Here is a 24549-nt window from a genome sequence, read left to right on the forward strand (position 1 = left end):
TACACTAGTGATAAAAATCTGAAAGTGAAATTAAGGAAACACTCCCATTTACCATTGCCACAAAAAGAATAAAATACCTAGGAATAAACCTACCTAAGGAGACAAAAGACGTATATGCAGAAAACTATAAGACACTAATGAAAGAAATTAAAGATGATACAAATAGATGGAGAGATATACAATGTTCTTGGATTGGAATAATCAACATTGTGAAAATGATGCTTTGCTACCCAAAGCAATCTACAGATTCATTGCAATCCCTGTCAAACTACCACTGGCATTTTTCACAGAACTAGAACAAAAAATTTTACAATTTGTATGGAAATACAAAAGACCCCGAGTAGCCAATGCAATCTTGAGAAAGAAAAACAGAGCTGGAGGAATCAGGCTCCCAGACTTCAGACTATACTACAAAGCTGAAGTAATCAAGACAGTATGGTACTGGCACAAAAACAGAAATGTAGATCAATGGAACAGGATAGAAAGCCCAGAGATAAACCTATGCACATATGGTCAACTTATTTTTTTTTTTTTAAGATATATTTATTTATTGATTGATTGATTGCTATGTTGGGTCTTCGTTTCTGTGCTAGGGCTTTCTCCAGTTGCGGCAAGCGGGGGCCACTCTTCATCGCAGTACGCGGGCCTCTCACTATCGTGGCCTCTCTTGTTGCAGAGCACAGGCTCCAGACGCGCAGGCTCAGTAGTTGTGGCTCACGGGCTTAATTGCTCCGCGGCATGTGGGAATCTTCCCAGAACAGGGCTCGAACCCGTGTCCCCTGCATTCGCAGGCAGCCTCTCAACCACTGCGCCACCAGGGAAGCCCGGTCAACTTATTTTTGATAAAGGAGGCAAGACTATACAATGGAGAAAAGACAGTCTCTTCAATAAGTGGTGCTGGGAAAACTGGACAGCTACATGTAAAAGAATGAAATTAGCACACTCCCTAATGCCATACAAAAAAGTAAACTCAAAATGGATTAAAGACTTAAATGTAAGGCCAGACACTCTAAAACTCTTAGAGGAAAACATAGGCAGAACACTGTATGACATAAATCAGAGCAAGATCCTTTTTGACCCACCTCCTAGAGAAGTGGAAATAAAAACAAAAATAAATGGGACCTAATGAAACTTCAAAGCTTCAAAGCTTTTGCACAACAAAGGAAACTGTAAGCAAGAGGAAAAGACAACCCTCAGAATGGGAGAAAATTTTTGCAAATGAAGCAACTGACAAAGGATTAATCTCTAAAATTCACAAGCAGTTCATGCAGCTCAATATCAAAAAAACAAACAACCGAATCCAAAAATGGGCAGAAGACCTAAATAGATATTTCTCCAAAGAAGATTTACAGATTGCCAACAAAACACATGAAAAAATGCTCAACGTCATTAATCATTAGGGAAATGCAAATCAAAACTACAATGAGATATCATCTCACACCAGTCAAAATGGGCATCATCAAAAAAATCTACAAACAATAAATGCTGGAGAAGGTGTGGAGAAAAGGGAACCCTCTTGCACTGTTGGTGGGAATGTAAATTGATACAGCCACTATGGAGAACAGTATGGAGGTTCCTTAATAAACTAAAAATAGAATTACCATATGACCCATCAATCCCGCTCCTGGGCATACACCCAGAGAAAACCATAAGTCAAAAAGAGTCATGTACCACAATGTTCTTTGCAGCTCTATTTACAATACCCAGGACATGGAAGCAACCGAAGTGTCCATCGACAGATGAATGGATAAAGAAGATGTGGCACATATATGCAATGGAATATTACTTAGCCATAAAAAGAAACAAAACTGAGTTATTTGTAGTTAGGTAGATGGACCTATGTTCTGTCATACAGAGTGAATTAAGTCAGAAGGAGAAAAACAATGCTGTATGCAATCACATATATATGGAATCTGAAAAAATATATATGGTTATGAAGAACCTTGGGGCAGGACGGGAATAAAGATGCAGACGTAGAGTATGGCCTTGAGGAGACGAGGAGGGGCAAGTGTAAGCTGGGACAAAGTGAGAGATTGGCAAGGACATATATACACTAGCAAATGTAAAACAGGTAGCTAGTGGGAAGCAGCCGCATAGCACAGGGAGATCAGCTCTGTGCTTTATGACCACCTAGAGTAGTGGTATAGGGAGGGTGGGAGGGAGGGAGATGTAAGGGGGAACAGACATGGGGATATATGTATATGTATAGCTGATTCAGTTTGTTATAAAGCAGAAACTAACACACTATCGTATAGCAATTATATTCCCAAAAAGATGTTACAAATAAATAAATATATCGTGCCACTCCCTTCTGGCCTGTAGAGTTTCTGCTGAGAAATCAGCTGTTAAGCTTATTGTAGTTCCCTTGTATGTTATGTGTCCTTTTTCTCTTGTTGCTTTTAATAATTTTTCTTTGACTTTAATTTTTGTCAGTTTGATTACTGTGTGTCTTCGCGTGTTTCTCCTAGGGTTTATCCTGCCTGGGACTCTCTGTGCTTCCTGGACCTGGGTGGCTATTTCCTTTCCCATGTTAGGGAAGTTTTCAACTATAATCTCTTCAAATATTTTCTCGGGTCCTTTCTCTCTTCTTCTGGGAACCCTATTATGCGACTGTTGTTGCGTTTAATGTTGTCCCAGAGGTCTCTTAGGCTGTCTTCATTTCTTTTCATTCTTTTTTCTTTATTCTGTTCTGCTGCAGTGAATTCCACCATTCTGTCTTCCAGGTCACTTATCCGTTGTTCTGCCTCAGTTATTCTGCTATTGATTCCTTCTAGTGTATTTTTCATTTCAGTTACTGTATTTTTCATCTCTGTTTGTCTTTTCTTTAATTCTTCTAGGTCTTTATTAAACATTTCTTGCATCTTCTTGATCTTTGCCTCCTTTCTTTTTCCAAGGTCCTGGATCATCTTCACTATCATTATTCTGAATTCTTTTTCTGGAAGGTTGCCTATCTCCACTTTATTTACTTGTTTTTCTGGGGTTTTATCTTGTTCCCTTATCTGGTACATAGTCCTCTGCGTTTTCATTTTGTCTGTCTCTCTGTGAATGTGGTTTTTGTTCCACAGACTGCAGGATTGTAGTTCTTTGTGCATCTGCTGTCTGCCCTCTGGTGGATCAGGCTATCTAAGAGTCTTTTGAAAGTTTCCTGTTGGGAGGGACTGGTGGTGGGTAGAGCTGGGTGTTGTTCTGGTGTGCAGAGCTCAGTAAAACATTAATCCGCTTGTCTCCTAATGGGTGGCGTTGAGTTTCCTTCCTGTTGGTTGTTTGGCCTGAGGCGACCCAGCACTGGAGCCTACAGGCTCTTTGGTGGGGTAATGGCAGACTTCTGGAGGGTTGATGCCAAGGGGTACTTCCCAGAACTTCTGCTGCCAGTGTCCTTGTCCCTGCAGTGAGCCACAGCCACCCCTCACCTCTGCAGGAGAGCCTCCAACACTAGCAGGTACGTCTGATTCAGTCTTCTATGGGGTCACTGCTCCTTCCCCCTGGGTCCTGATGCACACACTACTTTGTGTGTGCCTCCTAAGAGTAGAGTCTCTGTTTCCCCTAGTCCTGTTGAAGTCCTGCAATCAAATCCTGCTAGCCTTCGAAGTCTGATTCTCTGGGAATTTCTTCTCCCATTCCCGGACCCCCTGGTTGGTAAGCCTGGCGTGGGGCTCAGAACCTTCCCTCCAGTAGGTGGACTTCTGTTGTATAATTGTTCTCCAGTTTGTGAGTCACTCACCCAGTGGTTATGGGATTTGATTTTATTGTGATTGAGCCCCTCCTACTGTGTTGTTGCAGCTTCTCCTTTGTCTTTGGGTGTGGGGTATCTTTTTTGGTGAGTTCCAGTGTCTTCCTTTTGATGATTGTTCAGCAGTTAGTTGTGATTCCAGTGCTCTCGCAAGAGGGAGTGCGCGCAGATCTTTCTAATCTGCCATCTTGAACCAATCTCTCTTGACAGGTATTTTTAAAAACAGGGGAAAATTTTTTATATTTACTTTGATTTTTATCATTTTTAGTGTTCCTTGTTTCTTTGGATATATTCAAATTTTTGTCTAGTATTGTACACCTTCTGCCTGAAAATCTGTTTTGTTAACAGGTTTTTTTTTCTTTCAGTACTTCACAGACGTTATTCCATTGTTTTTTAGCTTGCATAGTTTTGGATAAGAAGTCTGCTGTATTATTTTTGCTATTCCAAATATAAATATTTCTATTTGTTCCCTCTGGCTGCCTTCAAAGATTCTCTTTTTCTTTGATTTTTCAGCAGCTTGGCTATTTGGTGTGTATTTTTGTTTTGTTTTCTTTGCTGGGGAGGAAGAGGGTCCCTAAAGTTCACAGATTTGTGGCATAATATCTTTCATTATTTTTGGAAATTTTTCAGCTGTTAACTGTTTAAATGTTTCTTCTACCATGTTCTCAATCTTTTCTCCTTCTGGGATTCCAGTTATACTTATGATAAACCCTTTGCTATTTTCTTTCAGCTTGTACGTGCTTTGGGGTTTCCCCCACTCTTTTTTGTCTCTTTGTGTTTTAATTTTTATTTCTATTGATCTACAAGTTCACTGAGTCTTTCCTTTATTTCGTTGAGTCTACTGCTCAACCTTTTGAAATAATTCTTTATCTTTGATAATGTTTTTCATTTCTAACATCTTCATTTAACTCTTATAATTTCTGTTTCTCTACAAAATTCCACATCTGTTCATGGATATTCACCTTTTCTACTAAATCCTTTAATATATTAATCATGATTATTTTAAAGTCCCTATCTGATAGTTCTAACATCTTGGTCACCTATGAGTCTCATTCTGATGATAGATTTATCTCTTGACAGTGAATTATTTTTTCCTTCCTTTTTAAAATATATCTCTTAATTTTGTAATGAATGATGGACATTATGTGTAGAAAAACACTAGAGACTGAAATTAACAATATTTAATCTCTGGAAGTAGCACACTTCCTTTTATTTCAGGCAGTTAGTATGGGGTGGAGGACCAGCCAGTCTAGTCAGAAGTTGAGCTGGGTTCACGTTTTGCTGTTGCTAACTTTACTTCAGTGCAGTAGTTTTCAGAACTTTAGTAGTTGGCTGTTCCTACCTTGTGCTTAGACTCGGGGTACTAGAGGAATTTTTTTAGTGTTCCTGCTCTCTCTTCAGACTTCAGCCATTCATGCCTGCCTGTTCCACAGAGAGAGTCTCTCCATACTCTTGTTCTTCTCCCAACAGTAGGCTATTATTGATAAGCACCATGCTGAACAGCCATCACTGTTACTATTTATCTATGAAGCAAAACCCATTTCTAAACATTTTGGTTCTAAGTAGAAAGAAATTCAAAGTAGATTAAGTAGTGAGGAAAGAAGCTGTGATTTTCCATTGATTGTACCCATATCACAGTTGCTACATGTGATTAAATAAATAGGTAAGTAAATAATTCAAGCCCTATATTAATTGATTAAATAATGTCCTGTATTATTGATTGAATAAAGTCTTGGATTAATTATACTTGAGAAATATTATTGTTAGTAATCTGAAAACTGTAGTTTCTGTGAGATGTATAAAATCTGAATATATAGTAAAGGCTTACTTAATGTCAGATATTCTTTTTTTAATATGAAGCTTGAATACTTCATATTGTTTATATAGAGAAGTGTATTAGTTTCCTGGGGATGCTGTAATGAAGTTCCACAAACTGGTGGCTTAAAACAACAGAAATTTATTATTTTACAGCTGTGGAGGCTGTAACTTCAACATCAAGGTGTCATGCAGGACCATGCTCCCTTTAAACCTGTAGGCAAGGAGGGCTTTTTTTTTTTTTTTTTTTTTTGCTTCTTCCTAGCTTCTGGTGGCATCTGGAGTTCCTTGGCTTGTGACAGCAAACTCCAGTCTCTTCTGTTGTCTTCACATGGCTGTCTTCTCCATTTGTGTTTTCATGTCTTCATATGGCATTCTCCTCTCTGCATCTCTCTCTTCTTCTTATAAGAATACCAGTCATATTGGATTGGAGACCCACCCTACTACAGTATGACCTCATCTTAACTAACCTCTCTTCATTGACCCTGTTTCCAAATAAAGTCTGAGGTACTGGGAGTTAGGACTTGCACATATATTTTTGGGAGACACAGTTCAACCCATAATAAGCAGGAATAATGTCAGTGTCTCAAAAGCAGACTCCTTTATCAGTAGCCTTATCTCAGATAAAGATATTAAACTACTGAACCTAAATGGCATGCTAAGCATATGCTCATGAGTAAATCTGTGTGTCATAAATTTGTGTTTTAAGTTTATAAGAAGAAATTTGATATTTGATTCCTTTTCAGTTCAGGTAAATTTAAAGATAGCGACTAACATTTTTTAAATCACATTTCAATGAAAATATTTACAAACTTTATCCTATTTAACTCCTTATTTGGAGCATTATTCATACAGAATTCTGGCAAACTTTAGAAATTCAGTCATTTTCTCAACTGAGTAATGTGATAGTTTGGGGATTTTCAGTAATATTTTTCATTTAGTTATCTAAGACATCTGAGTTTCGTAACACGTGGCTGGCATTCACTGAAAATGAAAGGGCTCTTAATGGGCTCTTTGAAGTTTAAAATCTAGGATTCTAATCTCAGTTATAGTTTAGTATTGACTAAAAAGTCTCAGAATAGTATTTGTGTCCCTGCATTTAATATGAGTCTAATTTATGTTGCCTGTTGTATTAAAATCCTTGTTTAGTATATATTATACATTTTCAAATTCTGTTATAACAAAGTATTTGTTCTTAGAGGTTTAAAAGTGGCATAGTAGTAGAGTCTGAAGGAAAGACATGAGGAATGTGATTAAAATAAATGTTATGTTATTAAAATAAATGGCATCTTTATAATGTTATCACTTTTTCCAAACCGATACTAGTAAGGTCTTAAGTTATAATTGTTTTGACTTTAAGCACCTATTCTGAATCACTTTTTTGTTCACTAAGAAAAAGCACATCAAAAATTATTGTTACTTCTAGACAGTATAATTTTTCAGAGCTCAGCTTTCTAGCTTAGCTTGTAAAACGAATTTCTGATTTATTTGCCATGGTCTTTATAGTGTCTAGTAATATTTACTTGGGAAAAATTTAAATAAGTACATTAATTATAATGATTAATGATTGGAAAGCTAAAATAGCAGAATTTAACACGTTAAAAAACCTTACACAGCATACGTTAAGTATTTCCTGTGTGCACACATGGACACAGTAGAAATAGAAGTAGAAATTGAAATGAATAAGAGAATGTCAAAGCTAAAAAGAAGTCTGACCATCTTCTACTCTTGCTTTCCCCCCTTTTCCAGATTAGGAAACTGACATCAACAGAGGTTAAGAGGCTTTCTTATGGTCAAACTTAACAAAACCCCAAATTTAAAGACCTTATTATAGTTATTTTATAAGTCATTACCTCAGTGATAATCACTAAGTGAGTGATTACCTCAGTTTTTGAAAATATTAAACACTTCTATTTTGCCTTATTGAAATTCTTAATTTTAACATTTCAAATTTTAGGTAACAAAAAAATTCTAATTTCTACTCCAACAACCAGGACTAGTCCAAGGACTTCATCATTAAATGTTCTTTCCATTCAGGTCCTCAGTTTATGACATGTCTACAACTTTATTTAAAGAGGGAAGTCTTACTTCCTGTTGGAAATAAATCTTCTTTACCCTTAAATAGCTATAACTGAACTTTAATTACAGTATGAGATACTGAAAGTGATTGGGAAAAGTTGCATATCATCGTAGGTCTAATAGTGGAGAGGGTGAAAAAGTGGGAAAGATTGTATCTGATGTCTTCTCTTTTCTGTCTGTGAAAGTAGGAAGCATGGTTTCTGTTAAGAATGCAGAAGTTGGGAAAGGGAGGGACTTGTAAAAGTTGTGACTGTTTGGATGGCTCATCATGGATAATGTGACAGGGATGTGTGAAAAGATGTGCAGCATAGTTTAAGGGTTTGTCCTTGTTTGTGAGGCATATAAGTTTTACAGAGTTAAAGAAAAGATTGTGTAATTTGTTCAATCTTTACTGTGGTTCTAATATTGTTAGTTAAAGCACATTTTCTCAGAGATTTGGAAATTTCTCACTCTCAACGTGGATCTCAATGAATGGATGTGTGACTCTCCATGAGTTTTGATATGGATATGAAAATTGTGTTATTGTACTATGCCTCTTTAATCTCTTAACCAATTATATGTGAAATAGATCTTGCCTATCATCTTCTCTCTGTTTAGCCTGCATTTTGGACAGCTATTGTTTAATGTAGGTGGGTCTTAATATTTGTTAAGTTCAGGGATACACTAAAAAGATTTTGGGGGGAAAGATACCCAAGAACTAGTCAGAAATGAATCTTTAAAAAAGATTCACAGTTGACACCAAGACAGTGCTACTGTCTTGCTGAACTAAATGGTAAAGGTATTTCAATATACCTTTTTTAGTGTTTAATGAGGGCACGTTGAATTGGAATTCAGATTTCCCAAGTTTTAGTTCAGAAGGCTGATATTTAATCATCACAATTTCTTTAAGCAAAGTCTGAGTTGAGATATAAGAAAAACAAAATGTACTTTATAATTTATCTTCTTAATTCACTTCCAATAGTATTATCTCTAAAATACATGTACAAGAACAGTCATTTTTATCTCTGTGTTCAGAGCCTTAGCTTTCATTTTGGCCATCAGTAACCCGAAAGAGCCCTTGTTAGCTTTATGCGCCGTATCATCTTTAATTATGCCAGATCTCTAGCACTTACTATAATGTGCGTGTGCAGCCGGTGCACAGCCAGCATTGTTAATTAACACAGAGCATTTGTGCAGGATGCTTTTATAGAAAACAGAGTGAGTGAGGCAGTGCACAAATCCATGACAGTGTAACATGTTAAAAGTGAACTCTTTAATTGCTAAAACTTCTTTGAAAACACAAAAGATAATTTATTCAGTAGTATCTCCACAACACATACATTTCTCGTGCTTTTCAATATTAATTTTTGACAAAATGTAGATGAAAGCTTATTAGTATGATCAGCTCCTGTAGTTTATTTCTCTTGTGTAGTCATAATTTTCTGCGGTGCTGCATCATAATCATCACCACAGCAACCACTCCTGATGTCACAGAGGATTATTACTTCTGGTGGGAAATAAGTAGTTTGAGCAGATGAATGCATAAGGAATGAAGATCTTGTTATTATACAAATAAGTAGAGGGTGGGAGGAAAACATCAGATATGTATGTAGGCATAATTTGTTTAAAATAGAATTATGGTACTGAGAATTTCTGAGAATATGAAAAAAAGTGATGTTTAAACCATAAAAGTGGAAGGTAGCATGGAAAACATAGACTTTTAGATTATAAAAATAAATTATTTTTAAAAATTAATTATAGATAAAATTTGCTATTGCAAATTATCAGCCACTTTGACATCCAACACTGTGCTGCTTCCCCAGTCTTCCTCCTTAGTCTTTTCAAAGATTTAAGCCTTCTAAATTCTCCTTTCAGAAAGCTGGTGATTATTGAAATGATAAAAAAAAAAAAAACAGTGTATTTGCTGATATTATTGTAAAGCTTTTCTATAAGCAAGAGTATAAAAAAGTTCCAGAATTGTGCTTATCCAGTCATATTATTACACAGGCTTGATAGTCAGCTTCTAGTAGCTACTTGGCTCTCTTTCCATTTTTTTCTTTCAAATTCTAACATGTATGCATCCATTTATCTCTCTCTTTTTCTCCCTCCCTCAATGTGAACTGTTTTTTTCCCCATGTACATGCTACATACTCTTGAACTAAATTAACTGTCTTATTGAATGTACAGAAAAGGAAACTGTCAGCAAAGACCTGCTCCTGTATATTCTGCAATAGGTTCAACCTCACCCATCAGATTTAAAAATCAAATAGAATGCCAGTGGTAGTGAAGGAGTGAAGCAGCAGGAACTCACACACTGCTGGAGGGAATGTACACTGGCTTTGGAAGGCTGTTTGTCATTATCTAAAAAAGTGGAAGCTGTGCAGATTCTATGAACCAACAATACCACCTGGGTATTATAAATAATAGCCCAAACCTAAAAACAACCCAGGTAATAATCAGCAAAAGAATAGACAAATAATTACTATGTGTTCATACAATGAATATTGTACAGCAAAGAAGCATATAACAGAGTGGATGAATTTCATAAACATACTGTTGAGTGTAAGAAGGCACAAAAAGAATGAATACAACATGATTTCATTCAAATAAAGTTCAAAAAAAGCAAAGCCAAACCATATTGTGGTGGTTTAAACATTAAAAAAGAAGTAGATGATTTTCATTCTCACCTCTCCCTCTCTCTCTCTCTCTCTCATCCCCAAGGTGAATCATACTTTACCAAAATCTACCCTAAGGCCCCATCCATTCCATAAATATTGAGTGCCTGCTGTGTACTAGGCATTTGGGGAAAGATACAAGCAAATCTGAATGTAGGATATACTATAACCCATCAGATAGTTGTATTCAGAGGTTGTTTTTAGGTCCTTTCCTCAGCCTTAGCGTATAACTTGTACTTGGTAATGGAATACCAGCTTGTTCACATTTTTTTCTCATTTGTGAGGCATAATAAACATGACATACAAATTTTATTGCTTCCTGCTTTTGGCTACTGAATATCTTTTTGACTACTGAAGAGTAATACCACCTGTTAGATTTAAAGTGCAGTATCTCATTAGATTTAAAGCCCTGCTCTTACCTAGTGTGAAGAAAGATCATATTTATGCTGGAAGCTACTTTGTGTGACAGGTCATCATTAAAGAATGTAGCAGGGCTTAAAGAATTGGTGGGCTGCACTTTCTCCAGTGGTTGGATACCTCATAATTTTGGAAAATAAAAATGTAAATTATATTTCTAGAAGTGACAGCTCAGGATGCTTCACAAATTAGAAGTCACTTATTATCAGAAGAGTTAAAAGTGAGCCTACATTCGGGGATATGAAAGTTTAGGATAAGGAACCTTTTGGAAATTATTTTTAAGTGAACAATAATAATACTCATTTTAATATCATAACATAAAACTATAGGACTACCTTTACTGCGGAAACAGTTTATTATGGACTTGTGTGATGACAGATGTTCTAATATGTATTTTAAATAATTTGTAAGATGCCTTTAAAAACTTACTGGTTTTGGTAGAGTAAAAGAACACAGCATTATAGCACAGGGAACTCTACTCAATGCTCTGTGACCTAAATGAGAAGGAAATCCAAAAAAAGGGATATATGTATACATATAGCTGATTCACTTTGCTGTACAGTATAAATTAACACAACACTGTAAAGCAACTATACTCCAATTAAAAAAAGCATTATTATTTATTTCTTTGCATCTTCAGATTCTTTAAAATATTTTAATAAAATTCTCTTTGACTCAGATATCTTCTATTATATGTGCTTTGCTTTTCTTCTCAAATTTGGTAATAATGTATCAATAATTTCTAATGTAGAAATTGAGCTTATGCTCTTCAGCCAACTCTTGATAACACATAGCTATCTTGTAGTCCAAACAGGGCAGGGAGGGAGGAAGGGAACGAAGAAGGAAGCAAAGAAAGGGAAGTGAAATACTGTGGTTCTGAAACACAAGTAGGTAATTTGCCTTTTAATTGTAGTTATGTTCTTATTTATTGCATTATTAAATTTGATGAACAAATTTGTTGAATAAATTTTATTAAAATTTATTGAATTATTTAATGTTTTGAATATTGAATACCTCAGTGTTGATAGGAAGCCAGCTTAGCTTTCTAAGCATATACGATTTATATTTTGAAAGCCCATATTTACTCAACAGTTAGAATTAAAAACTATTTGAGCTTTGTAATTTAGGGATGGGATATATATTGTATATGCATAGTGTTGAAGGTCTGAACCTTTAGATTTGTCATCCTAATATTTAGTTTTTTCTGACATGATCCACATACAAATTGCCTAAATTTAGATAATTTACATTTATGTTATTGGAAAAGAAAACTTTAGAAATTAGATTTCTAAATGAGATATGACCAATGTACTTGGCTGGCTCATGTGACTAGCTATCTTGGCACTTAAGAATTTTCTGTGATCTTATTAGCTAATTAGCATAGGGTCCTCTTCTGCATCTGTATAATCATAGAATAAAGCCAAGTGGACGTGGCACAAAACTTAAGTGAACAAAACTGTTTTGTTTCATTTTAGTATGGATTTCCTTAAAATTTTGCAAAATTATGAAGCTAGTATTTATGAAGCCCTGCTATATAAGTTGTGTGTGTGTATTTCTACCACAGGAAATGATATGTATTGTCTCATTTTCTAATATGGTTCAGCAGCAGTTATAAAGATATGACCTTAGTTTCAGTTCTTTTATTAGGAAAATGAAAATCTTTCATTTACTAACTAATTTCATAGCTGTAAGTCCTTTGTGAGCCATTTCTTTTACTGATCCTTTTGTTGTGCTTCTATAGCTGCAAGATCCAGTATAGCAGCCACTAGGCATTTTGACTCTTGAGCAATTGAAATGTGGCTAGTCTGAATTGACATGCAACTGTAAGTGTAAAATATAAAATACACTTGGATTTCAAAGATTTATCACAAAGCAGAGATGTAAAATATTTCATTAATAATTTGTATATTGATTGTGTATTGGAGTGATCAGTATTTTAGATATATTGGATTGAGTAAAATATATTACTAAAACTAATTTTTCACTTTTTATGTTTTTAATGTGGCTACTAGTAAATTTAAATTAGGTAGGTAGCTCACATTTGCGGCTCTCATATTTTTATTGGATAGCACTGTTCTAGAGTCTATCATATTTTATATAAGGAAGTCAGATTTAGAAAGACATAGTCTTTCTTTCATCTCTTTCCAATTCTATGTTCAAGGGTTAGAAAGTATTTTAAAGCAGTTTATATGTTCCAACAATTAAATGACATCTGTTCTATGTAATGTAGGTGTACATATAATAGAAGGTATGTCTGACCATTTGACCACTGGTTGTAATGTTGAAGTGTATTGGTGTGCTCGTGAATGGAGAGAATAAGGAAAAATGAAACACAAACTACTAAGAATTGAAAAAGGGAACATGCTTATGTACTATTGAAATTGCCAGTAAAAGACCCTAGTACTAATCTTTAGGAATTACATACTGTAATCTAAAATTATACTGTGTGGCAGATGGTTATCTTTGGTAATAACTGACTTTGAAACCACTGATAGAAAGATACATTTAGTGGTTTCCAAGCTGAGAAAAAAAAAATATTCCAATGGAATATTAGTTCCTATTTTTTTCTCTTACACAGTTGTCATCTGTGAAAGAGGAGGCAAAATATTTCACATGTCATAGTCATAAAATCTTAGGACCCACAGAAGTTCTTTAAGTTCCTATATGATACCAATGAGAATAATCATTTTTCTCCTAAAAAGTGATTGTCTCTTTTCCCCATCCCACCCCCATTTCCATGTTTATTTGTTTTGTTTTCCAAAAAGTCATATTTAATGCCCTACTTAGGTTTATTTAATACTTACTAAATAAGGAATAACTGTTATGTTTTATATTTGAAATTGTAAGGTACCTTTCTTTTTTCTTTTCTTTTTAATTTGACTCTTTGTTTTACAGATGAGGGCAGAAGTGCAGTTGACCAAGCAGGTGGTGCACAGATTGTAATTGACCATTTAAGGTCACTGTGCAGTAAAACAGATCCCGCCAATGAGAAGCTCTTGACTGTCTTTTGTGGCATGCTGATGAACTATAGCAATGAGAATGGTAAACAAAATTGAAAACTTGCTTTATCTGTGGGGGAAAAATTAAAAATCATTACTGTAGTATAAACCAAAACTATTTAGAAAAATTATGAACAAAGCATTCATAAGTAGCATATAAAATTAGTAATTAGTCAACATTAAATAACAATGTTTAAAAATACAAAATGGTCAAATTTACTAAATGGGACTAATTGTTGAAGGGTTGTCCATGTTAATCAATACCAAAAACAAGAAACAACATAATGGTATGGTTTAAGATTTTTTGCTATGAACATTTAAAAAATATACAATGTTAAAATACCTTCATGTTTATTACTTTATATTAATACCAGGAGCAGCTTTAAAACATAAACACTGGCTATATAAATAGAATTATTTTCTCTAGATACTGGATTTACTTATAACAATAAAAAAACTTTTAATGAAATCTGGCCTTAGAAAAATAAAGTTCAGATATTTGATTTTAGAAATTTAATAAATACTTGTAAACAGAAGTTTCTTTTCACTGTAAAACATTCTTAGAACCCAGCAACAAATAATGTCAATTTTCAGATAGCCTATATGGTTGTTAATTGAATGAACATAAGAACAGTGAAACGAAGGCTTCATTGTACTTTTAAATGTCACAAAAAATTCATCTATCTAGTCTATGAATTACTGCATGGTAAAACGCTCAAATTCTGGTAGGTTCCTAGAATTAATACAAATAAGGTCTTTCTGTGGCTTATTTCATCATGGTATTTTAAGTTGTAGTCTCTGGCAGAGACCAATTTTACTTGTATATTGAACATGTAATAGTATTCTTTCATGTGTCCTAGAAACACATGGCCCTTTAGGTATATTTTTTATTTCTTCATGAGTCCAAAGAAATATTCTCAGTAATTAAAAAAAAAATAAAAGGTAAACATTGATGACAAATGGCTACTGACATTTGACCTTGGTGTTAGTGACAACAGCAAATGGTGGGGACTGAGCCCTGTCCCATTGAAAGGGGAGAGCTACTACTCTCCTCTAGCCAGTTGCTTCTGTGTGGGCAGTTTGGAAACATACTGCCAAATCTTTTCATCTGGTGGGAAGAGGAAGCTAGAAATTTAACTTTTCATGTAACATCTGTTTTTTAAATGGTGGATTACATTTGCTTCTTTAGCACTGTACAAGCTAAACAGAATGTGTCCTCAGGTCACATCCTTTCCAAGAAACACCAGTTTTAAACTTATGAATTAAAGTTATCCATTATAATAATAAAAAATAGCTCTTATTCATCAAATGGCTTGCCTGTTAAACTTGAGCTAATAACAAATGTAGTCTTTATAGGGTCAGTAACCTCTATTTTTCTTACCCTCTGGTGGAATAATTTTTGAAGAGAAAATGTCCTAAATATGAACAGGAGAATTCATCTATCTGGGTAATCTACAAAATGAACAGTCAGTTCCTAAATAATTGAAATTTGACCAAAATACACAGGTATCTGAACTGCATTAAGAAATCATTGGCCAGTTGTTCTTGTCACTTCCTTTTTCTTCAGCTTCATTTAGGCTTGGACACCTGAGAAGGTGGGACAAAGCTAAGTGGGAGAATGGTTTAGAAAGACAAGTGAAAGAAACTAGTTGTGAAGTTATTATGGCAGCTTTGGATATAAAAGAATTAGGCTTGTTATGCATCTAAACTAGTTGTTTATCCTTTGAGGAAGTTCTTCAAAAATCTGTACAAAAGCTTATCAGATGGCAAAGTGGTCTTCAAAAACATCACAGTCTAATCCAAAGGAGATTGTGATTGAATCTCTATAATAGGATGTCACACTGTGTAGGGAGGTGTACTGAGAAGGTAATGTTAGCAACACGCAGAGTGCACGGTCTAAATGCGTGATATATTTCTTTTGTAAGGGTAGGTTTTTTTTTTCCCCTGGTGTGCAAGTATTCCCAAGAAATAGCTTAGATACTTTAGAAAGCTATTTTAACTTTTCTCAGAACATTATTCGAGCAGTGGTGTTTTTGTTCCAGTATTCTAAAAGCTGCAATTTGAATGCAGCTTTCAAAACTTATTAAATAAAATAGAAGTAAACTTATCTTTAGTATTTTAAAGGAACAAATGCCAGACTTGTAACGATCTTTCCTCTGCTTCCTTTTACTTTTGTCTGTCATGGGGATCATAGTTTGTGAAGTGGTTCTTTTTCTCCATAATGCTCTTTAACTTAAATTATATCCTTTTTTGTTTTGCATAAATATTAAGCATCTTTGTTGTTGTATCAATTATTTACTTACTCTTTTCTTTAAAATATGTGTTGAAAGACTTTCCAACTTAATGTTAGGTCTTCTTGGTTAACTTAAGATCATTTGGTATTGATCCTGTCCATCTGTATGAGTCACTGAGCCAAAAAGCAGTAGAGCTTTTTGAAACTCAGGAGGCGCTTTTTATTCGCACTGATAAATGAAATTCCTTTTTATGTGTATTTACTATTGAATTCCAGTACACAAGCCTGTGCTAGTTTCTGAGTAGAATAGTTGAGTGATAAATACCTCCTTAACTACTCTAACCGAAAAATTAACTCTACCCTTGGGCCCAATAACTTAAGCCTCATTTGTAGTTAGGGAGTTATTCTTTAGCTTCATAGATAAAATTTTTTTAAACAGAGAGAGGTAAGAAAGTACTGAAATGGTAACAAAGACCCACCAACATAGTTTCTCTAATAAGAACATTTTCAAATTGTTTATTAGTCCTAAAGGTGACTCGGCACCAGGCTGAGACTTAGGATATCTTGATTCCTGTCCATATAGTGGACGACTCTGAGCATATCAAATCTTTGAACACATTAAATAGGAAATCAAGTTTCTTAAACACATGCCAGAAAGATAGCTATAATGAAAACACTCAGTAAAGGCATTTTTATACCCTTTGATAAAACTGTATAAAGCTCGAGGTTCATGAGTTTTAAAACTTTTGAACCAGCTCAAGACTTTAAGCTATGAGCTAGATATATTCTTTTGTTTCCCCACTGGTGAAGCAATTAAAACTTTCTATATTCAGACAAGTAAGTTTGGAATATCTGAATAGAAAAAGTTATAATTGCTTAGCTAGGAAAGTTGTATCAATAATATTGCTAAATAAAATCATGTTTAAATAGAATAACAAACAAAACTTTGTTTAGTAAAAATCATTTCAAATTTTTCCTTTTGGGGAAAAATCATACCTGTTTTTCACATGGCGAAAAAGCACTCTTCAGTCCTGTGGCCCTCCAAAATATTCTGAGTATTTGATAGTTGTGGTTAGAGACAAGCGTATTGACAGTTCGATGTTCAGTTTGAGGAAATGTGAACTTCCTGTATTTTCTTTATGTAGTTACAGCAGGGGTCCCCAACCCCGGTACCAGTCTGCGACGGCCTGTTAGGAACCGGGCCTCACAGCAGGAGGTGAACAGTGGGCAAGCGAGCCCTTCTAAAGCGACTAACATAATATACACAGTCTATGATGGGCTTCTTCATGTGACCAGTATCATATATATGATATATGTATGTGTATGTGTATGTATAGATATATGTATATACATATGATTTTTACAAATAGAGCTGATTTTTCTGTGGTATCTTAATAACTCCTTATTATCAAAAGAGTAATTTCTCTTTCTTTATGGTTCCTGAAATCTCTCTGCGATACTCTCATGATAATTCTCACATTTATTTGCCACACGGACTTATGATAACTGAACTATGGTTGAAGGGAGGCCATCTGTGTGATTTAAGAAATGCAGCTCATGGAGTATCAGAGCATTTTAACAATTGAATTTAAGTATTAAGCCCAGTACTTAACTTCAGTTGTTTAAAATAGGCCTGTAAAGTATCTTCTCTCCTCTAATTTAAAGATCACTTAATATGTAATTAGTTTTAGCTCCTTTCATTTCAACCAGCAGTTTCCCAATTCTAGTAATACTCTTCCTAGTGAACTCAGCCAGTAACTTGGCTTACTTGATTTTTCTTCATGTTTAAAATAGGAAGAATAGAAATTAATAAGGAATAATCCTGATTAAAAACTAAAAACGCACTTTGGCCTGAGCTACTTGTTTATGTTTTGGTATTACTTCATTATATGTAAGAAAGAATACTTCCTAGATGTTAGATGTTTAGAGAATGATTTGCTTTGCATGAGTGAGGAACTAGTTCCAAAGTTTACTTACTGTGGGTATAAGCTAGTTAATAATTCCATAAATTTCCTAAACACTGAAGACTTTTTGCCTAACTTTAAGGGGAAAAGACAAAACAAAGTGTGTTTTTACAATTTATTGTCTTTTTTTCTTAATTATATTAATTTTCCTATATACTATTTTCATGTATTTTTCTGTTCATAAAGGCATGGGAGATGTACTTTTAAGTTATATCTTTTGAAGCCTGGTTTGTCAAATTAAAGTACTCTAGTATGTTAAGGTGTGTTAAAGACTTATTGTACCCCTGAAAAGTTTTTAGGTTTTAAAAAATAATAATATTAGAATTCTTTATTTACTAACTGCTGTTCTCTCTAAAAAATTTCTGAATTTTTACTATTTGTCCAACAGAGCTTTCTAATCAATCTGAAGTAGGTTGCATTCATGAAGTTCTGCTACAAATGTCATTTTAAACAAATTGTTTTATTGACGTACAGAGCAGTTAGTTGTTCTTGTGCCTCCTGCTAATTCTGCCTATTAAATTTGACCAATTAGACTAGGTTAGCTCTTCATCATAATCCTCCTAAACTATTACTATAATAATGCTGTTATTTAATGGACGGGCTAAGAACTTGGTTTTTAGTAGAGGTGTACCAAATGCATATTTTGGTTTAATTCCACATAGACAAGTATTAGCGTTAACATTCAGCTTTGGCCATTATAGAATGAACTTCTGAATGCAAGAATTGGAAATTTTATCACACACAAAAAAATGAAATGATTGTTATAGTTTTTTTTTTGTTAATGATTTAAAGTTTGGCATTATATTATAGAAATAATACTCTTTGCAGCATTTTCAGCTTCTGGATTATTTTTATAATCATGACAGTGCATTTAGCATTGTGATACTAAATAATCAATTTTAACTGAGGACAGTGGAGTAACAAAATATGTTTGGGGTTCTTTATTCTCTAACATGTTTTTCTTCATTTGCTTTATGTCTTGATTGAAGATGACTAATCATGGATATTATTGAATATTACTTTCAAGAATTTTCTCATAGTGTTGGCTTTCTTTTCTCACAGAGTTGGCTTTCTGATTTGAACTCATCCTCATAAGATGTAAAGAATTCTCAAATTGGACTTTTTCCTGAAAGATTCATGGCCTGAATGGAATTAAGTAACTAAAAATCAAAAACAACTCCTAACATTTATCTTATTTTTTGTTGTAAATTATAAAGAGAGTAGATAATATAATCTCTATTATTCTGCCTTGATTTAATTTTTACATTTGTGTAGCTTTCACCCTCATTTGTTATTGCCACATTTTAATATTGCAGTATAAATACACATTTACATTTCAGCTAATAGAATTTCAACACATGAAACACATTGGGAGATTTTTCTCTGAACATGAAATGCTTACCTATATTTAAAAATGAATATTTAGATAGTAAAGATAAAACTGAAAGACCAGGCCTTGTTTTTATTTTTGATGTTACACTGGTTGAAATATGATGGTATCAAGCACATGATCATTGACTATGGACAAATTTGTCAGTGATAGAAACGACATTGAAGTAAGCGTTCAGGTGTTTGACCTTCAAGAGCTGAGGCAAAAGCCAGAGATGAATAATGGATTTTGGCCAAATATCAGTGCATCTTTAATTCAGACCATTTAAAATATTCATTCAGTGAGAAGCTCAGGGCAGAAAAGTATCATATGTAAACTAACTTGTGTAAAAATTAATAACCCTGTTTTCTAACTACAAATAAGTCCAGTTAACAGCAAACTGCCTATATTTTATTTACTGAAAAAAATTTTTAATTAAATATTTGAAAAATGTTTCTTGGAAAGAAATTAGAAATCTTTGGGTTATATAGATATTTCTTGTTAACACAGTTTGTGTGTTGCAAATAACTTCTATGAATTTTTAAAGTATAAAAAATTTAATCATAGTAATGCTCCAGGGTAACTAGTATTATTTGGGTTTTTGTTAAAACCAGTAAATCCTTTTGTAAAACAGAATTTTCATGTTTTTAAACGCATATGATTATAAGATATACATGTTGTCTGTAAATTAACCTGGCAATTAGCTCAATTTGCTATACAAAAATTTAGGCTTAAATTTATACTTACTATAGATGTGGCCTTTCAGCAATGCCCTATGAGAGCCGAGACTGGATTTATTTCTCCCAATAAGAGCTATGTAAGCAACAGCTGGAAGTAGTCCTCTTCTAAAAAAACAAAAAACGATTTTAACTTTTAAAAGACCAGTTTGCTTCTGAGATGAAAGCACAGCGTTTTTCTTTTTTTTTTTAACACCTAACTGCCAATTACATAGAAATCCAATTCTCAATCATTCTTTTATTTATTTATTTATTTATTTATTTATTTATTTATTTATTTATTTATGGCTGTGTTGGGTGCTCGCTTCCGTGCGAGGGCTTTCTCCAGTTGCGGCAAGTGGGGGCCACTCTTCATCGCGGTGCGTGGGCCTCTCACTATCGCGGCCTCTCCTGCTGCGGAGCACAGGCTCCAGACGCACAGGCTCAGTAGTTGTGGCTCACGGGCCCAGCTGCTCCGCGGCATGTGGGATCTTCCCGGACCAGGGCCCGAACCCATGTCCCCTGCACTGGCAGGCAGACTCTCAACCACTGAGCCACCAGGGAAGCCCCACAGCGTTTTCTTAATCAGAGTAGATGTATATGTAGAAATCTTTGTAGCAGTATTCATTATAACAAGAGTTGATCTGTAGTAAATAATTTAACCTGAAGTGAGTCTAAGGAAAAAGTTATCTGCTGGACTAAGACATAATCATTCTAGGTATCATTGGATTGAGAACAGCAAATGGGTAGGCCTCTTAATAATAAAACATTTTTCCTTTCTCTTGTGATTTGCTTTGAGGTTTTTCGTTGTTGCTGTGTTTTACATCATACTCACTCACGTACTTTTGTCAGTTATCTCTAGAACTTTTACGAAAGGGAAATTTTGCTCTGTAGAGACTTTTATTTTCAGAACCCAGAAAAAAACTTTTTCATTTTTTATTGTTAAATTTTAGAAAGCAAGAAATATGTAAATGTATTGTTTTTAAACCTCTCATATTCTCAATACTAATGAATTTTGATTCTCTTTCTTTTTTTCTTTGAAATGGCTGTTTGTCATGGAAATGTATAACCTGGGTCTTAAATTATAGAGGTAATCTGGGTGCAAAACATATAATGCAGGTTTTGTGTAAAGAGGCCTTTCAAAATCATTGATTTGAAGTTAATTTTAAACAGCTTAAGTATTTTTGGTTTTATATCTCAGCACTAGGTTTAGAATAAAAATTCTTCACTTTCCTGATCAATCAACAAAAAGGTAGTAAGTCATAAGTAACTGAAAAGGAAGTCTTTACTTGTACCTGCACATGTGTATGTATAAAGTTTTTAACCACAAACCGTCCTCTTGGTTGCTGTATTTAAGTCAGTTTACTTTTCAACATTATAATAGATAGAGCTGCAACTTGCTTCAACTTGCAAGTTCTACTTCACTGTTACCTCATTTCTAATTTTTACTTTTTATATATATTTTTGGAAATATAGATGTGCCGTTAGTAAAGGGCAATTTTCTTCCATCTTTATGATGCCCAAATGATTTTTATCCAAATTGTACTAGAACTTCTCATCAGGATTTACATTTGCTTGTTTTTATTGTTTCAACTGTATATAATTAATTTGACTGTAGATGAGGTTTTTATGCAAGCCTGTAAATAAGAAATGTTGTACTCTTTATACTATAAATAATATACATACCAAATATACATACTAATGTAAAGACTGTATATTTTGAATTGTGTGTGTGTTATTTTGACACAGTTTCATCATTAAGTCCTATTTATCAATTAGCTTATTGTCTATAAGGGCCATTTCTTAGGAATAAGATAAACGTGTTATAATCTTCTTAAGAAACCTATTCTTTTTAGTAATTGATCAACATAACTTCAGTTGAGTTACTGCAATTCTTGGCATACATTTCTGGACCTATGATCTATACCAACGTTTTAAACATTAAACTTAAAACTCAGGGGGAAAAAGGTTCTTCAACTTGAGATCTTCTCTCCAGATCTCCATTCTTTGGAGTTTCCATGTGTGTGACCTGAAGAACTTGGAACCATTGAAATTCAAATGTAGGTAGGTAAGTGTTCACACCAGCGCATGCGTTGATTGCCTTATATTTCTTTGTATATGCATCTGTATTGCACCCCCTCAGTGCCTTTCTTCCTCTTCCTCCCCATAGATCATGCAGGGCCTGTGTCATCTTGATATTATGTAATTTTGTAATTCTGTATTTTGGTCAGTATTTGTCTGTGTTGTGTGTCAGGAGCAATTTTTTAAAGTCTTCAGACATTTATGACATTGTGCTGTCTAAAGACTGTCTTTCACACATAAGTGTTTGCTGTGTATGGGCCTTGGTTGCATTTTTGTGAATTGTGTTTGTTGAGCTCTGACAACATTCCCTTGGAGTTGCTGGTATTCTTTGAAGGATGCAAAAAGTCTCAGTCTTGAATTATGTTGCTTATTTTCTCAAATCTAGAGAATGTGAACTATTTCTGGTTCTAAGGATTTCTTCCAGTTAGTCTTTAATTTAAAAGTCATATTCCTGATACAATTCACAATAGCATGAGTGTCAGCTACTATCCTTTGAAGTCCATTCAAAGCTTTCTTTGGGCAATAAGAAAAAGTGATTCAACTTAATCATTTGCTTCCAGCAATAAGTACTAACACTAATTTATTCCACACAAACAGGACCTCTACTTAACCCTCAAAAAAACTATTTACTGATAACATAGTAAGTTGTAACTGAAATAGGCAAACAGATCTAATTATGAAATATTTTCCTAGGCTTAAGTAGAATTTCTACTCACATAAGCAAAATGAGATGTTCAGGTGCTTAATTAATGTTATTTCGCTCAAAGTATCTGAACATCGCAATCTAGGATTCCTACCGTGCTTTTAATTTTAATTTTTTTCTATTGTCACATCTGCCAAGCATATCATTGAATTTCAGAATCTCTTTTTCCATATTGTTTTTTCCAATTCCTGTAAAAATCAGGTAATCTGTTGGCAGTGGTTCTTAAACTTTTGATCTCAGGACTCTTTCAGACACTTAAAAATTACTGAAGATCTCAAAGAATTTTTGTTTATATATATGGGTTATATCTATCAATATTTACTATATTGGAAATTAAAGTGAAGACAGTTTTTAAAATTATTTAGTATTGCATTTTACTATCTTAACCTACCATTATAGGTTAAGATAAATAGCATGTTTTTATGAAAAAATAACTTCAAAAAATTTTTTTTAAATTGCTGAGAACAGCGTTTATTTTACTGTGAATGTGTGATGGTAAAGAATACGACTACTAATACAGTTTGGTGCCACTGACTGCGTTCATTCTAATGCCCCAGCAGTTTTGCCCACTAATGTTTTTGTACCATCAGTGCAAATGTCAATACAGTGAAAAAGGCAAATCACATCTTGGTATTTTTATGAAAGTAGTTTTGACCTGGTGATCTTCTGAAAGGGTTTTGGGGACTCCACTTTGAGAACCATGTTCTAGGATGCTTGCTTATCTTGAAATGAAAATTTGTACCAACCTGTTTGAGTAAAGTTTTATCCCCTCTTCTTCTGGGCCTCCATTATCAAAGGAGAATGACTTGCCTGTAATTGGTATGAACAGATTTTAGAGTTACTTGAGTATAATTTTTGTTTTAGTTACCATCATAGAAATGGATATAAAAGAAAGCACCCAAGTGGTCCAAAATGAGGTCTGTCCATTGGATGACTATATATTTTTCTCTTTACTTGTGTGTGGTATGTGTGTTGTATGTGAGTATACAATCATTTTGGCTCCTGGGTAGCTTGAAAACACATTTTCATGAAGCAGTGTGATTTTCATGAATTATGGCAATTCACACCATATGCCATTGGGCTATGCTACTTTTTCTGCTGATCTACCACAATTTCAAATATTACTGCTTCAATTTGTATGCCACAGATTGTATGAAACTCTGTAATATTTCTTAACCTTTTGCCCCTCTTATCCCTGGAACCAAAATTCATAATATTGTAAAATTAGAGAGCATTAGAGATGCTAAGTTAAGAGAACATGAAGAACATCTAAGTGGCATTCTCCTGTTGAGTTATCTCCTTCACAAATTTTGTTATTCCTCTAATGTCCCTGGACTGTTGGATTTTTATAGTTTGGACCAGTAGTACTGAGGGGGTGTGTGATGCTTACATATATGCAAACATATAGTGGAGTCTGACTCACTCAATGCATGCGCTAGTGCTCACGCTTACGTACCTGAAAATTAATGATTCAGTAGCTCTGCAGTATTTGAAGAGGTAGTCAAAATGAATAAATAAATAAATAAAGTTTAAAATAGTGCTAAAGAACAAGAATCTGCAGAGGTGGTCCAATAGTAAGGAACTCTATCTACTGGTAAGTAACCAAAATAATTTCTAATTTGGAAAGCTTCTTGGCACATGATCTTTAAAAATACTATAACCACGTTACAATATTCTGCAAATATAACACACAGGTAGAATACTATAATAGATATAATACTATAGGTATAACAAGTAATTTGCCTGTAAGATAATATAAGTATTGTGAGTCATTCATTAATTACTAAG

At 34.1% G+C, this 24549-nt stretch overlaps 1 protein-coding gene across 4 annotated transcripts in view; it reads left to right on the plus strand.

The window, feature by feature from the left end:
• RAP1GDS1 (Rap1 GTPase-GDP dissociation stimulator 1) overlaps positions 1–24549 on the plus strand; it is a 170579-nt gene that overhangs the window by 95361 nt on the left and 50669 nt on the right. For 3 of the 4 annotated variants that reach the window (XM_007184071.2, XM_007184070.2, XM_007184069.2), the window contains exon 5: positions 13591–13737. The exons of the other annotated variant lie outside the window; for it this stretch is intronic. In XM_007184071.2, the coding sequence (XP_007184133.1) occupies positions 13591–13737 (147 nt within the window). The remainder of the gene's footprint in view (positions 1–13590; positions 13738–24549) is intronic. 4 annotated transcript variants of the gene reach the window in all.

Source organism: Balaenoptera acutorostrata, chromosome 5 (genome assembly GCF_949987535.1).
Source record: "Balaenoptera acutorostrata chromosome 5, mBalAcu1.1, whole genome shotgun sequence".
In the NCBI taxonomy this organism is placed as follows: domain Eukaryota; kingdom Metazoa; phylum Chordata; class Mammalia; order Artiodactyla; family Balaenopteridae; genus Balaenoptera; species Balaenoptera acutorostrata.